This window comes from Amblyomma americanum, chromosome 8 (assembly GCF_052857255.1).
Source record: "Amblyomma americanum isolate KBUSLIRL-KWMA chromosome 8, ASM5285725v1, whole genome shotgun sequence".
NCBI classification, from domain to species: Eukaryota; Metazoa; Arthropoda; class Arachnida; order Ixodida; family Ixodidae; genus Amblyomma; species Amblyomma americanum.
In genome coordinates, this window is record NC_135504.1 from 22,766,433 (window position 1) to 22,781,150 (window position 14,718).

At 48.5% G+C, this 14,718-nt stretch overlaps 1 protein-coding gene across 2 annotated transcripts in view; it reads left to right on the plus strand.

Moving 5' to 3' along the window:
- Positions 1–7,081, plus strand: part of LOC144101099 (uncharacterized) — a 147,818-nt gene extending 140,737 nt beyond the window's left edge. The window contains exons 8-9 of one of the 2 annotated variants that reach the window (XM_077634114.1): positions 438–641; positions 2,610–7,081. In XM_077634114.1, coding sequence (XP_077490240.1) covers positions 438–641; positions 2,610–2,720 — 315 coding nt within the window. In that variant the 3' untranslated portion in view covers positions 2,721–7,081. The remainder of the gene's footprint in view (positions 1–437; positions 642–2,609) is intronic. The other variant, XM_077634113.1, reaches the window with a different exon arrangement.
- The last annotated feature ends 7,637 nt before the right edge of the window (positions 7,082–14,718 follow it).

Consider the following 14,718-nt stretch of genomic DNA (forward strand, 5'->3'; position numbering starts at 1 on the left):
GACTAAAATTTTAGCGTAGCTTATAGACCTAATAGGGACTAAAATTTTGGGACTAAAAGCACAGCTTATAGACAACCAGACCTACTTGTTAACGCGAAAGCTTTAGACGGTTCGTCGACACGAAAACCCGGCATCGCCGAAAAAAGTGGCGTTACTGGTGTGACGTCATCAAAGGCAATTTAGAAAGTACCAAATACAAAAAATGCGAAAATATTTAGAGGAAAAAATGTGAGAAAGCATTTTTCAATACGCTCAACAATTTTTATGCCACTACATCAATATTTTTTTTGCTCAAAGCCGCGGATACTTAGCGATTGCATGGCTGACGTCAGCACGACGGACGCCAGCGAGCTAACTACAAAGCTGATTCGCGGGTGATTCGCGCTTAATTGTCCCGCGTGTTGCCGCCTCGCCTTGACCCCTTCCTCGCCACCCAGGACCGGAGCGGGTTCGAGATCCACGCTGGCGACTCGTACGGGAGCAGCCACGGCAGCAGCCACGGTGGTGGCGGTGGCCACGGAAAGGGCATCACCTTCACCATCGGAGGCGGAGACCACGGCGGCGGCGGGCACCATGACTACGGCGTCAGCCCCATGGGCGTCATCAAGAACCTCTTCCTGCCCTTCCTGCCAAAGCCCAAGGTGAGAGCCCCATTACGTCACCACTGTGCAAGAGGACAGGGCACAAGGACGGTGCCTTTGCCGCCGGGAGCAGAACCACAGAACAATCTCCCCACGCAAAAATTTGTTTAGACAGTCTATAGACTATCCATAGACTTCTGTCTATAAAATTTACAGACTCGGTATAGAAAAGACCTAGAGAACAGTCTATAGGCAATACAAATCCTATAGACAGTCTATAGATTTATCGCCATACACTTTTAGTAGACTTTTGTCTATTGGTAGTCTATAGACTATGAATAGACAAAAAGAAATATCTATAGGAAGGCAATAGAGTCTACACGAAGTCTATAGACTGTCTATAGATCATTTTTATAAGGGTCCTAAGCTTCTTTTACGAGCTATTTAGAGTTATAGCACAGCGCGATCCGCTTCCGCGGGCCACCACTGCGTACGCGTTGATTGGTCGCGACGTGGCAGTCACGTGACTACGCCTTACTGACGGTAACGTGGCGCCATCTGGCGCCCTCATGGCGTTCTGCGCACGCGCAGGGGCGCCTTGCAGGAGCGGTACACGGCAGTGGATAGCGGATGGCGCTGTGATATATAACTCTATGTTTCCTTGCTATGACGACTTGAAAAACGCATCCTCAGTAGTCGTGTTTAAGTTTGGCATGTAAGGTTTAACGTCCAAAAGCGACTCAGACTATGAGGGACGCCGTGTTTAAGTTACATCCTATTAGACCCAACGGCTTACTTTAGGAATACTGGAAACAAACGGCAGATATTGCTGTCACATTTCTTCTGGTACGTTAGTTGCAGTCTAGCCTTGTGGAATAGTTACGCGTTACTGTTGCGGGCAAAGCTTGTGATGGACGTCAGACTCCAGGCTTAGCGGAAACAACGACCTCACCACAGCGGCAAGCCCGAGCCTGTGTCACTCACTGCTTGTCGCCGTTGTAGATCGTATATTTTCTCTCCCGTAATAATACTAGCTATGGATCAAGGCTAAATAGACTGAGAGCATAACAGTTTTTGAAGCATTTCAAACGAGTTTGTTTAGAACTGACGCCCATTTCAATTACAAATTTGATGTGAACCTACGGTATTTGCAACTGAAAGGACGGAAGCAAAAACAACGAAAGCCTGACGTGGGCAACTTATTACTGCAGTACTGGCCAAAGATGAGAAGCGAGACGAGATGTCACCTTTGGGAACGTGTTCAATGTAGCAGAGCAGAAGTTTGGGCTAGATGGTAAATATTATTGGTGAAAAATAGCGCGAACTCTCTCTTGTGTGTTCCGCCTAGTTTGCACTGTTTTTCACCCTTAACGTTTTAAACGCATGGCATCCCTTTCGAATACCTAATTTTTGTTTTCATATGCTAAAGCTGAAACCCATCGATGAGGCCTGTAGTACAGTGGAGAACTCCGCTTTGATTCTGGCAGTGGGAATTTTTTTTAGGTGCACCAGAATCTCTGCGCACAAGGGCGAGATTTTCCAGCTCGCCTTCACCGAAATGAAGGCCTCCGTGGCATGTGATGTAAGCGACGATCTCGAGCTAGACAGTAGAACACCGTTGCTGTTTGTTTATCCACGACAGTGCAGTTACCCAATTACATGTTACCAACGTTTCCCATCGTAGGGCCTCCTTATCCGGACAATTGCGGGTTGCCTTGTCCGCCAAGTATATGGCCCAAATTTCGGTTCAGACAACATGCCACAGTGCACAGTTAAACAGCACCGAAATGACCTAGACGGGAACAAAAAAAGATGTAGAAAGGAAGCAAACCGTATGCTCTCATGCATTGACAGAACGTTTCGACACTCCATGAGGATGCGCCCAAAACAGCACTTCACCGTATTGGACACTTTGAGGCTGATAGATGGCTGCCAACTCGTCCAATTAGTCTTTTCGATTGAGTGTACCTTTTTTCGAAACGCAAGACGAAAGCCCGTTGCTTGACGTTCGCCTTGCCTTGTCCGCAGGTGAACCTCAACGGACGGGTCGTGTTCGGCGTCGTGCTTGAGAAGGGCGTAGGCCTGGGTCACAACCAGCACGGACAGCAGCATCACCACGCGGTCGCCTACCACCACTGAGTCACCGACATCGCCTGATCCATGCAGCGACGGCTTCTACGGACGGCCCAGGCAACGACTTCACAAGCACCCCTGATGACCTCCGACGCATAGGGGACATCGATGTCACGGGGACAAGACAACAGCGTTACCGGTTCCTGCGGCACTCTTAGACTGTGCCCCTTGCGGGTCGCGATGTCTGACCCTCATAGATGTATGGTCACCAAGACACAGAAGATTGACCTCCAGTGACTTGTTAAAGGCCACAAGCACGAGCTTTGCACTTCAGCGTGCATGTTCTATATACTGGAACGCTACACAGCGCTGTGTCATTGTAGGACAGGCACGAAATCTACACCTTAGGCGAAGTTCCTGGAAAACTAAATTTTGCACAGGGCGAAGATGGTGGACATTCATCGTAGATGCCCTCTGTGGTAACATCTGGAGAGACGCTGTGTTCGCTTGATACAGATGTCGTTGGTGCCGCGTCCATTCGCTTTTGGGTAGTTGCCTGTGACTCCAAACTGTGCTGCAACGTCAGTGCCCCTGACAGTACTGTTCCAACAAGTTAAAAGCTTGCGACAGCGTGCCAGATGTGCGATCGAATAACTTGCGCATGGGGAAGTTCATGATAGCCAGCAAGGAAAGCCTTAACTTCTGCAGGGTGCTAACCGCAGTTATGCGAAAGTATGACTAAAGTAGAACTATGGCAATTCAAATCCTGCCCCAGCTTTCATGTTAGGCTGTCGCTGGCATGCAAGATACAGTGAAACTCACGAAGCAACTGAAGTAGGCTTTCAGTGACATGGAACTTTTCCGAGGACACGTAATATACCAGGACAAAGATAATGGTGCTGTCTGAAACAACGTTTTTTTATTTACGCAATTAAGCAGCGCTGTTTCCACTGCACCATTCTTGATGCCCACGGTCAGCAAAAAGTTCGTAGTTACAGACCAGCCCGCCAATCAAATTTGCAACATGAGTTGGCATGCAGAAACGTCTAGTACATAGTATGCTTGCTCTAGAAAGATGAGCAGCTTTCCTGAAGTCTTGGTAATTTGGATATAGCTAATTTAAGTCCGGTGATTGAGTTTTTTGCGCTGGCTGTATTCAAGGCTGTCTTTCCTTCCGTGGATGGCACATTCTAAGCGAAGTTCCTATCGAGGAAAGAAGCCAGTTATTTCGCCTATTAATCAAACAATGGACTCAGGGGTCAAAGTGTCTTGTGAATGACCACATCAGAGTTCGATGGGGATGGTCGTCCGCAGAAGCTGTCGTTTAGTCGCAGATGAGTCCACACAAGTCGTCAATCAGCAACCGCATAGGAGCAGGGTGATAAGCTGCGAGACCACCAGGTTTTTCCAAAGTGCAGGTTGGGATGCCACAACTCCTCTCTTGAACATAATAGCCGAGATTCACGACACAGGAGCGCGTCGCGTTCACTGTTAACCAGGAGATTCATTGCGGCCGGCCGACATCAGACGCCGCTCATCACCCGAGAGATGTTTTTTTTTTCTTTTCACGCTATACTGACACCACTTAAACGATTATGGGTACCGGCGCCCGACGAGCATGCACCTAACAACTTCCTTATGCTCATGGTCGCTCACAACAGGAAAGTCACCATACTAAACACACACACACTCATAATTCATGCATCTCCTCATCGTCTCTTCAAAGGCTCGGCGCGTTTCAAAGGCAAGGGCGAATTAGCCGCTGCCGGAGGTGAACCTCAACTTGCCCAACAGTGCGGTATTACTGAAAAAGGAAATGACAACTTGCCCCCGTAGTAGTGTTCAACTAAACTTACGTGAGGCGCTACATGGTTCAACCGGATCGCATGTATCAATAAGCATGGATATAACATTTTTTAAAGACTTTTAACGCATTTTTTACCACTTGCCACCATTTTTATGAGCAGGACAGTGCGTGCGAAAGTTACAACTTCCTGATTTGCCGTAAAATTGTTACTTTATCGTTTCACATTCGTGATTGTCACAAATACTGCACTCAAAGTCGATGCTTTCATTTTTTATATATAAACTCTGTTTTTCTAAACTTTATCCATTGTCACTCATTCCGTCAGCGATATTGGTTAAATAAGCTGGCATGGCTAAACAAATGCCTTCTGATCACCTTAACCCTCCAAATGTGATCCCCAAGGAGTGGACAGCGCAGTTTTATCTCTCCGACACGGAATCAACGATTAAGGGTCAATTTAGGATCATTTTTCTTATATACAAACAGACAAAAGCTTTCCGCTCTGTTACAACCACTGAATGCAAAGTCAAGCTAGCATTTGAATTTCTGTGGCATCTCGTAACATTCCATTCTTTGTCCTTTTTTGTTCGAGTGCTACTTAGTTTTTCATTGAAGTAAAGACCGACGCGATGCTTAGTTTGACCTGAAACAACGCAGCGGTAATGCAGCAACAAGGCGCGACTTCATTGCACTTAATTTTTTTTATTCTTCCAGCGTAATACTGTGTGCAGCGTCGGTCTTTACATGAGTCCCTGGGTTATAGTTGTAAGCAGCTGAGTTTTAGTCAGAGCTAGTTTTTAGCCACGTAGTTGTTTTACACTGGCCTATATGACAACGCCGGAACTTACTATTCTGTCAACACTCAATTCTGCCCAAAACCACGGTTTTCGGTGAACAAAAACAACCTAGAGAGCGTCTCTGGTCGCGTCATTCGTGTGAATCATGTTGCATCACCGCTGCGTTGTTGGTTTTCTTTCACCGAAAACCGTGCAGGGCCTGGAAGGGACCACGAGTCGTGGAGAGCTCGGACAGTGTCGATTAACAGAATGCCGTGAAAAATGATAAATCAAGCGAGGGGCAAGTCGTGATAGACGCATCTAGACACGTCATTAAGTGAAACGCGTGAACGCTATTGTAAACCACTTGACAACAACGGCTCGAGTTGAGAGTTTGCTGTGCCATGTCTGTGATGACACTCACTTGAGCCGTCTGTGACCAAGACAGTGCGTAGCCAGCCAGTGAAGAAGCGGATTCACGCAGTTGTAACCATGGCTTGCAATTGGCCATCATCCGACTGTGGTCCAATCGCAATAGCCAATAGTATGACCCAGTCGAAGCACTGACCAATACCCTGTATGTACTGCTGTGGAAATTTAGATTAACCGACGCCGGCTGTAACGTTCATAATGCTGCGCGGAATTAGTGAGAAAAAAAGAATGTAAGCAGCATCGAATGCTTAATGGCATCGTTTAGGCATAACCTGGCTATTGTGTTGCATTTAAATTTATAAACCAGTATCTAATTCCGCATATTAGTTGCCCGCGCGTTAATACTAGCGTACCACAAGCGACTGCTTAGGTGTATGGTTAGGTACGCGAATTCGTGCCCTAACTAGGGACATAGAGCGTGGATAAGTTGGCCGCGAATTCGTCCGAAAATCTGTCGGAAAGATGGCGTCTTCAAGCGCCTGCATTTTACGAATTTGTTCGGCTTTAGTTTCGCACCAAATCCTGATACATTCGCGCACACGTTAGCTTATATCATTGAAATACGTGGCTCCTCCCAGCGAGAATAGAAAATGACGTTAGCGTACTTGTTGGCGAGTGCGTAAGGGACTCCTGTTGGCAAAATAAAATCCTGCTTCTATAGTTGCAAAGAGTCGCTGTTATGAGAGAGTTCGCTCTGAAAATACCGGCATTTATGGTCATGTACATGTGTATCATATGAAGGCATCGTCGCTTTCGACCTTTTCTGAATTTTCAGTCCACCTCCCCCTAAACCTTCAAGTGAAACTATTTTAATGTCTTGTTTTTTTTTTTGTTCGCTGTCGTTATGCGAGGATGTTAGTGCGGTTTTGAGTGGTCGTGGCCTGCTGTTTTCCTATCGTCACTTTTTTTCGGGATTTTCTTTATGTTTTGGTTTCCACCGGAAAGTAAATGTCATTAGAGAAGCAGAAGTTTGTAGGAGAGGCGCTGTATAGTCGACCTTAATTTCATTAACATGCACCTGTAATCAAATCCGAATTCTTAGCGCTTCACTTACCTCGAAAATGTTTACCCACGACATAAATTTGATACAATTCGTTTCGAAGTATTTTCAGATTTTTCACGCATTATCTTTCCGATTGTTCTACATCGCCATGGGAACAGATCAAGCTCAGTGTTCTGTGCCTTGGATGTCTTCCGCATTTTGTACAAAAATATTTTTTTTTTACCCGACCATGTGCGTCGCCAGAGAAGTGTACAGTACAGTGGTGCCTTGGTTGTGTTTGTATGAAAGTTTTCTTCTTCGCATTTCACCTTTTACTCCTTTTACCTGTGTATATGTTCTAAACGGAAGACGTCACTCTTGTATATGTTCAAACGCGCGCTCAATAAAAAAATATACATATTCTTCTAAGATGCGAGCCTCCGCCTGTTGTCCCTCACTATTAGGAGTTGCATGTGCAATCCTGACAAGTTATGACGAGTTGCAGCAGCCTTTCCGCGCCCGGGCTGCGGCAACTGCCAATGCGATGCCTGACTAGGCATCCCACCAAGTGGTTGTAAGGGTCACGACCCCCAACGCTCTCTCTATCATTACATAATTTTTTTCACCACCACCATGGACCTTTCCGAAAAATCGGAGGTTAATTAGCTGCCAGTCTTACCGCCTTCCCTTGAGCCGAAGAAGTCACAGAAAGAACCTGGGAGACTGAGCTCCGTCTTAAAGGTGCACTAAAGAGGAATCTGAACTCGTCTTTTTACCGCGGGAACTCTATCTACACGTTCCGGGCATTCTTAGAAACGTCCAATTATTGTCCTGTGCGGCCGATTGCCTTAATTAAATCAGACTAAACGTCCCGGCTCCCGCCTTTTTTCTTTAACTCAACGCGGTAGGTATTGGAGCCAACCAATGCGTCAGCAAGTCTTGTGGCGGCTTGCCGCTCTGCCATCGGCGGAGTGATACGTAAATCAAAGAGTTCACATGTATTTTTATTCACGTGGGCCTAATTTGCGACTGTATTGCCTGTGACTTAAACTGTTTATTCACAAAAACCTAAAAAACAACGTAAAATCGAAAGCGAAGCCGCCACGGGACTGGCTGAAAGGCACTCCACGCGTTGGATGGCTCCGCCTACCTACCGCGCAGAGTTGAAAGAAAAGGCGGGAGCCGGGACGTTTAATTCGATTTAATTTGGGCAATCGACCCCACAGGGCAATAAATCGAAGTTTCTAAGATCACCAGGAACGTGTAGATAGAGGTCCCGCGGTAAAACGGCGAGTTCAAATTCCTCTTTTGAAGCATCCTCACGAGGACGAGCCCTCATGAGGGCGTCCTCACCCTCACCTAATGAGGATTTCACTTGGTGAGGGTTAGGTAGGATGGGCGTGTGAAAATTCGTGGGGACGAGGGTGAGAAGACAAAATGAGGTGAGGGCGAGAGGCACAGTCTGAGGGCGAGGTTAGGGGCCCGATCCGTACTCCGGGCTAACGCTTCTAGTCTGGGCAGTCCGTTATGAATTCCCGCGCTAGTTCTTAGGACGAAGGTTCCCGAAGAAGACGTGGTTTCTGCAGGCAGGCGGTACACGAGGCGAGCACGAAAGGCGGGGAGCCGCACACCTACTCCGTCGCCATGGACGCCTGTGTTGTAAATAAAAGAAACAAAGAAGCGCGCACAAACAGCCAAAGCTATAGGTTTGGAAGTGAAAGGAAAAACGCAATAAACGGCGAAGAAACAGGAACGAAAGCCATCGAAACAGTCGGCACAATTAGTGAACGAAGGCTTACGATAGACGACCTTGGCGAAAAATGGGCCCCCATATATTGAAGCCAAAAGCTTCACTACGCCAGCTTTTCGAGCCGTCAGCGGGGTCGCAAGTTTCACCTTTAATGTAGCTAGAGGTCACGGTGGCCGAAAGTTTCACCTTGAATGTAGGTAGAGGCCAAACCTTGGGCATAACTGGTGGTAGTCAGGTTCGACACATGACGTCAGCTTCATCAGCGACACCAACGGCTGCTACATCAACTATCTCGACTTTGACCTTTGACCTTGACTTTTGACCTTGACCTCCAGTCAAGTGGGAAAGCGTCTGCCTGCATCGCATGCGCAGGTCATGAAAGTGGGTTCTGCATAAAACGCCAGTGCGCTTTGATGCGTTCAGCGGAACGCTAGGTGTGATAGATGCGACGCCTGCCGTGAAAGCGCCAGTCGCTCGACCACAAACGTAGCCAGGATTAACCAGAGCTAAACCACCAGCAGTTTCTCTTTTTCTGCACGATGGCTTAAAGCTCGGGGTCTGCTACCCGTAGCAGACAGCAGACGCAAAGAGCCACCCATCGTCGTTAAGAATGGTGAACCCGTTGCACAGATGTTAGCAGAAGCAATCAAGCAAGAAAAAGAGAGAAATGCACGAAGAGCTAACAGCATAGCCAGTCTATAGCGCCGCTGAAGAATAAATCAGAAAAATCGAGCATATACAGTGTCCCGCCGTATGGATGCACTATGCACAACTGTCTCCTATGGTCATTGAAGGAGCTTCATTCACTACAGCGTGCAAAACAATATTGAAGATCATAATTCCTTTCCCCCTTTTATGCTCGGCTTTCGACCAGGTCTTTCTACGCAAGATGCCTTTCTTTTTCTAACACTTGACATAATGGGCGACTTCGACAACATTCCTCATTCTGCAATCCTAGAAGGTCTAAATCAGACACACTGTGGATCTCGCATCTTCCAATACATCTCCATCTTCCTCACTGCCCGCACAGCCACGTATCGGATCTACTAGATCGTCTCCCTTCTAAACACCTGACAAGGGCACTCCATAAGGTGCTGTTCTATCGCCACAATTATTCAATATAGCCGTGCCCCTCTCGCCCACAAGCTCTCTACACTCTCAGACATCGAATGTGCGGATGACATCACCATCTGGCCAACTCGAGGGTCCCTCGCCGCCAAAGAGCAAGCCTTACGAACAGCTATCAGCGTGGTCGAGCATTTTGTTCAGACCAGCGGTATGCAGTGTGCACCGGATAAATCGGATATCATCCGTATTCATGGTCCCCGCTATAGTTTCCCCGGCCCAATCATGCTAAAAATTCACAACCACCGTATAGAAGAAAAATCACTCATCCGAGTGCTTGGCCTCTGGGTCCAGCATGACGGCAAGCCCACCCACACCATTGCCACTGTACGCACGTCTGTGCTCAATATCGCGCGTAAGGTACGACGCATCGCTGGACATCGCAAGGGCATGCGCGAGGATGACACCATCCGCATCGTCACGGCCCTGGCCATGAGTCGAATCCAGTATGGTCTCCCATACCACAATGTTGATCGCACCGTCGAGAGTAGGATCCTTATCCAAACCCTCTTTAAAACATCTCTGGGCCTTCCCATGTGTACATACACCACTAGGCTGCTTGCACTTGGGATTCACAACACGTTCGGGGAAATCCAGGAGGCTGTTCGGAACTCCCAACAGACACGTATCCTCACCACCTCGGCGGGTAGGGCCATCCTTTCGAGGACAGGTGACCGGCAAGCCACTAGGACCGTGGCCCTGACCGGAGTTCTTCCAAATGCTGTCCGCTCACGCCTTTACATGGGCCCCATCCCTCGCCATATGTACCACGAGTCACAGGCCCCGCGCCATCAGGCCCGTCTTCGCAGCCTCCGTAGGCAACGCGGCCAAGACACCTCGGCTATGTATATGGATGTGGCTTCCTATGCACAGCCCCACAGATATGCTTGCGCTGCTGTCAATCACGCCAACACCCCTTTTCTTGGAGCCTCCTTCACAGCACAGGATCCGGCGGCCGAAGAAGCTATTGCAATAGCCATCACCATCGAAATGAGCGACACGCAATACCGCGGCACGCAAATTTTTACAGACTCCCAAGCCGCCTGTAGAGCCTATACGAGTGGACGTGTCCGGCGCACGGCTCTCCGCATACTGGGCGGCCATCTCCAGTATGATCACGTCATCGCCTGGGTCCCGGGACACGCAGGTCTCGATGGAAATATTAGGGCAGATGCCCTAGCTCGAGATTACACCAACCGAGCGGGGCACACTGACTCTACCCTTTACCCCCTCTCAACCCTATTTTCAACCCGCCAAGAGATTCTCCGCCTAAATAGGCGTCTCTACCCCACGCCACATAAGAAACTTTCCCAGGAGGACTCCTACCACCTTAGACGCATCCAAACACCCCAATCTTTATCACCTACACCGCTTCACCCAACATTATACGCAGATACATGTCCTTGGTGTGGCGAAATTCCCACATTCAAGCACATTACATGGACATGCTCAGATAAACCGAACCACTTAAAGCCGCACAACGCGGCGCTGGAGCAGTGGGGGGTGACGCTGGCCAGCGGCACTCTGGAAGACCAGGAGGCGCTAGTCGCCATCGCCAAAGCGTCGGCGGAAGCCACTTGAGTCTTGGACTGAGGACCCCGTGCACCCACAATCCGCTCCGGTCTCCTTTGTACAAATAATTGTTTATTGTCTCTCTCTCTCATGTACTCTGCGGAAGTGAGAGCTCATTAGTTTTTTCATTAAAATGAAGGGATGCGAAAACTATTTCTTTCAGTCCGCTTGTTTAAAGCGCAGGAGATAAAAGGAACACGGAAAACGTCGCCCACGCTATGGAATCCACATGCATGGCGAAATTTGCGCGTCTAAAGCAGTCATGGTATCACTTCATCTAGACGGGCCAGAGGCAGACAACGAAAACAAAAAGAAAAAAGTCTGGCCGCAGGAAACGCTGCTACGCGACGTCTGTCCATGGAAGCAGCGGCGCCGCCAAGTGCACTGTCACTGTTCCCGGCCTCTGCACCGAGGGATGGTTTCTATCGCTGATAAGTGCGACAGCGCCGACCGCCCGGGAAGAGTCTTGCAGCCGACAGTAACGCGCATGCGCAAGCAGCCGACTCGCCGCTGGAAAATGCGACCACAGATGCGACTGTCAGACTAGTCGTTTCTTCGTTGCTGCTAGCCAAGAAGCTTATTTTCGCCGTACGAGCGGCAGTGCATCTAGACGTGACTTAGTGCCAGTGGGTTGTTGTCGTCTTCACCGTCCAGCGGAGACTCGTAGGAGCCGCTACACTGAAGACCGACTGACGACTGCCGAGTCCTCCGAGCCAGGCCGTCGGCATCGAAGGTGAGTGCGAGGCCAAGCCTCGCGGCGAGGGTGACGTGTCCGTGAAACCTGTTCTGGGCTGTTAGAGCGAATTTAAGCCTCACTCGCTCTGTTTCCGCGAACATTGAGTAATAATGAGCAAGCAACCCGCAGCATGTAGAGGAGAGGGTTCATGGACCATCGCTATCGAGTTTCTGGTATGTGAAGGAAGCGCGGTGGGCTAGAATTCGCCGTCCATAAAGCTTTAGGCTTAGCTCACTATAGGCAGGCCAGCTGTAGGTATTGAGCCAGTGACGAAACTGCATAAACAGGGTGTTTCACCTAGGACTTTACACAATTTCCAATATTAGGCTTTTTGATTTAGATGAGTGCTTTTTTCGGCATAGCTCTGTCAGCGGTGTGGTGCATCAGAAGACAGCTACGACATGCTAACTAGCAATCGGGTTATCTAATATTCAACACTTGACCTTTTAACTGCTGCTGTTAGGCTATTTAACTATTGAGAGACATGTAGCCCACTGTAGGTAAATATCCGTATCAGTTTTTATAATTTCGAAAACGCGGTCACCGTCACCGCTGTGGCCCGACAAATTTTGGTCATTTCGACAACTTACGCGCACTGGAGGTGTTGCTTTGCCTGCAATCTTCTCGAAAGCGTATGTATTTTGGTGGCATAAAGCCGAAATTTGTTGGGTCAAAGCATCGAGGTTAACTGCGTTTTCGAAATTCTAAAGATTGATATGAAATATATGTTATTTGCGGTGGGCTACACGCCTGTCAATAAATAGTCTATTAGTAATAGTCAGCAATAAAATTGCAATAAAAAAGGGCGTCACGAAAGGAGACACTATCTCGCCAATGCTATTCACCGCGTGTTTACAGGAGGTATTCCAAGGCCTGAATTGGGAACAGTTGGGGATAAGCGTTAATTGAGAATACTTAATCAGCGATTCGCTGATGACATTGCCTTGCTGAGTCACTCACGAGATGAACGGCAAATCATGTTCAATGAGTTAGACAGGCAGAGAGAAGGCCTTAAAATCAACATGCAGAAAACCAAAGTAATGTTCAACAGTCTATAAGGAACAGCAGTTCACAAATGGCAGCGAGGTGCTGAAAGTGGTAAAGGACTTGGGGCAGGTAGCGACAGCTGATCCGGATCATGAGAGGGAAATAACTAGACGGATAAGAATGGGGTAGAGCGTATATGGCAGGTTCTCTCAGATCATGAATGGCAGGTTATCAATGATACTCGAGAGAAAAGTGTATGTATCTTACCAGTACTCACCTATATGGGGCAGAAACGTGGAGGCTAACGACAAGGGCTCAGCTGAAGTTAAGGACAGCGGAGGGAACTATGGAAGGAAAAATGAAGGTGTAACGTTAAGAGACCGGAAGCAGGCAGAGTGGGTGAAGGAACAAACGCGGGTCAATGACATCCCAGTCGAAATCAAGAGGAAGAAATGGGCGTGGGCAGGGCATGTGCTGTGAAGGCAAGTTAACCGCTGGTCTTTGGGGGTAACGGAGTGGGTTACAAGAGAAGGCAAGCGTAACAGGGGCCGTTAGAGAGTTAGGTGGGCAGATGAGATTAAGAAGTTTGCGGGGATACGGTGGCCGCAGCTGGCAAAGTACTGGGTTAATTGGAGAGACTTGGGAAAAGCCTTTGCCCCGCAATGAGTGTAGTCAGGTTGATGAGGATGATGATGATGAATAGTAAGATGAAAAGTTAACTTCAATATTAGTTAACCAGCCTGAGAGTTCGCACATGTTCGCTGTATTCGGATGTATACTACACCGCTGACAATGCTATGCCGAAAAAAGCGCTCTTCGAAAAGCCTATTTTTAAAAATTGTGTAACGTCTTAGGTGAAACACCCAACATGCCCCGGTTTGCTCGCTGCCTCAATAGGGTTTAGATATTTAGATATGCGAGCCCGCTGCCGTTTGTGTCACTGAACACAAACCCATTCCTAACGGCGTTGCGACCAATCCACCATGTCGCGCCACCGAACGTCCAGAGGCGGATATGCTCTTGAATAACATGAGGTCTGTTGCCGTAATGGTGCTCGGAAATTCTCTCCAGCCTCGTCAAGCAACTCCGAAGAAGAGACGCTGCCTGCGGTCTGCGGCACATCGTGTTTCCGCTGCAGCCATGGTCGGTAGTTCGCTATTCCTAGCTTTTTCATCACCGCAACGTATACGCTTCAGTAGCGCCCCCTTTGATCCCACGGTGAGTATTGTGTGCAACTGCAATAGGCTTGTGTGTCTGTCATCCCCATTTTTGTTCTTTGCAGATGCGCTCACTCCAGCATTCCCGTACTTGATCCAACGGCACTGGTGCATTCGACCCGCAGTGACATGTGCCCCGACGTGGCAGTTGCGGGTCGTGCAAGTTCCATTCGTGCACCTTCTGCCTCCCGCCACAAACGCTGTGTTGTCGGGAACTTCGAATACACTGCATTGCAGCGTCCAGTTTTCTGCGTTTTCAATAAACAGGACCACGCCTTATCGAAACGAGAAGACTGGCATTGACTGCAGAAGAAAGACCACCAAAGTCCTCATCAACACCAAGTGAAGAGGGTCAAGGTTGCAGTTTTCTCGAAGACCCGACAGTACAGCTATTGTACAGCATGACCCTCGGACGCCTTTGGAATGATCACGATATCCATGGTTGCACGAAGAGGGCTTAGTCTGACTGATTGGTATACATGTTGATGGAAACGACCGAACACTGCTAACAGACGGATGGCAGGGAAGAACGCAGCCTCTTCCGCCCCCTCCGTTATCAGTGTTCAGTCGTTTACATCCATGGCTGCCTTTGGCGAAGGTTCCCTTTTTATCTTAGCAGATATGCGGTCTTAGGGTCTCCCTTGGACACGGACAGCACGCAGTCGACTCGGCAAGCCCTA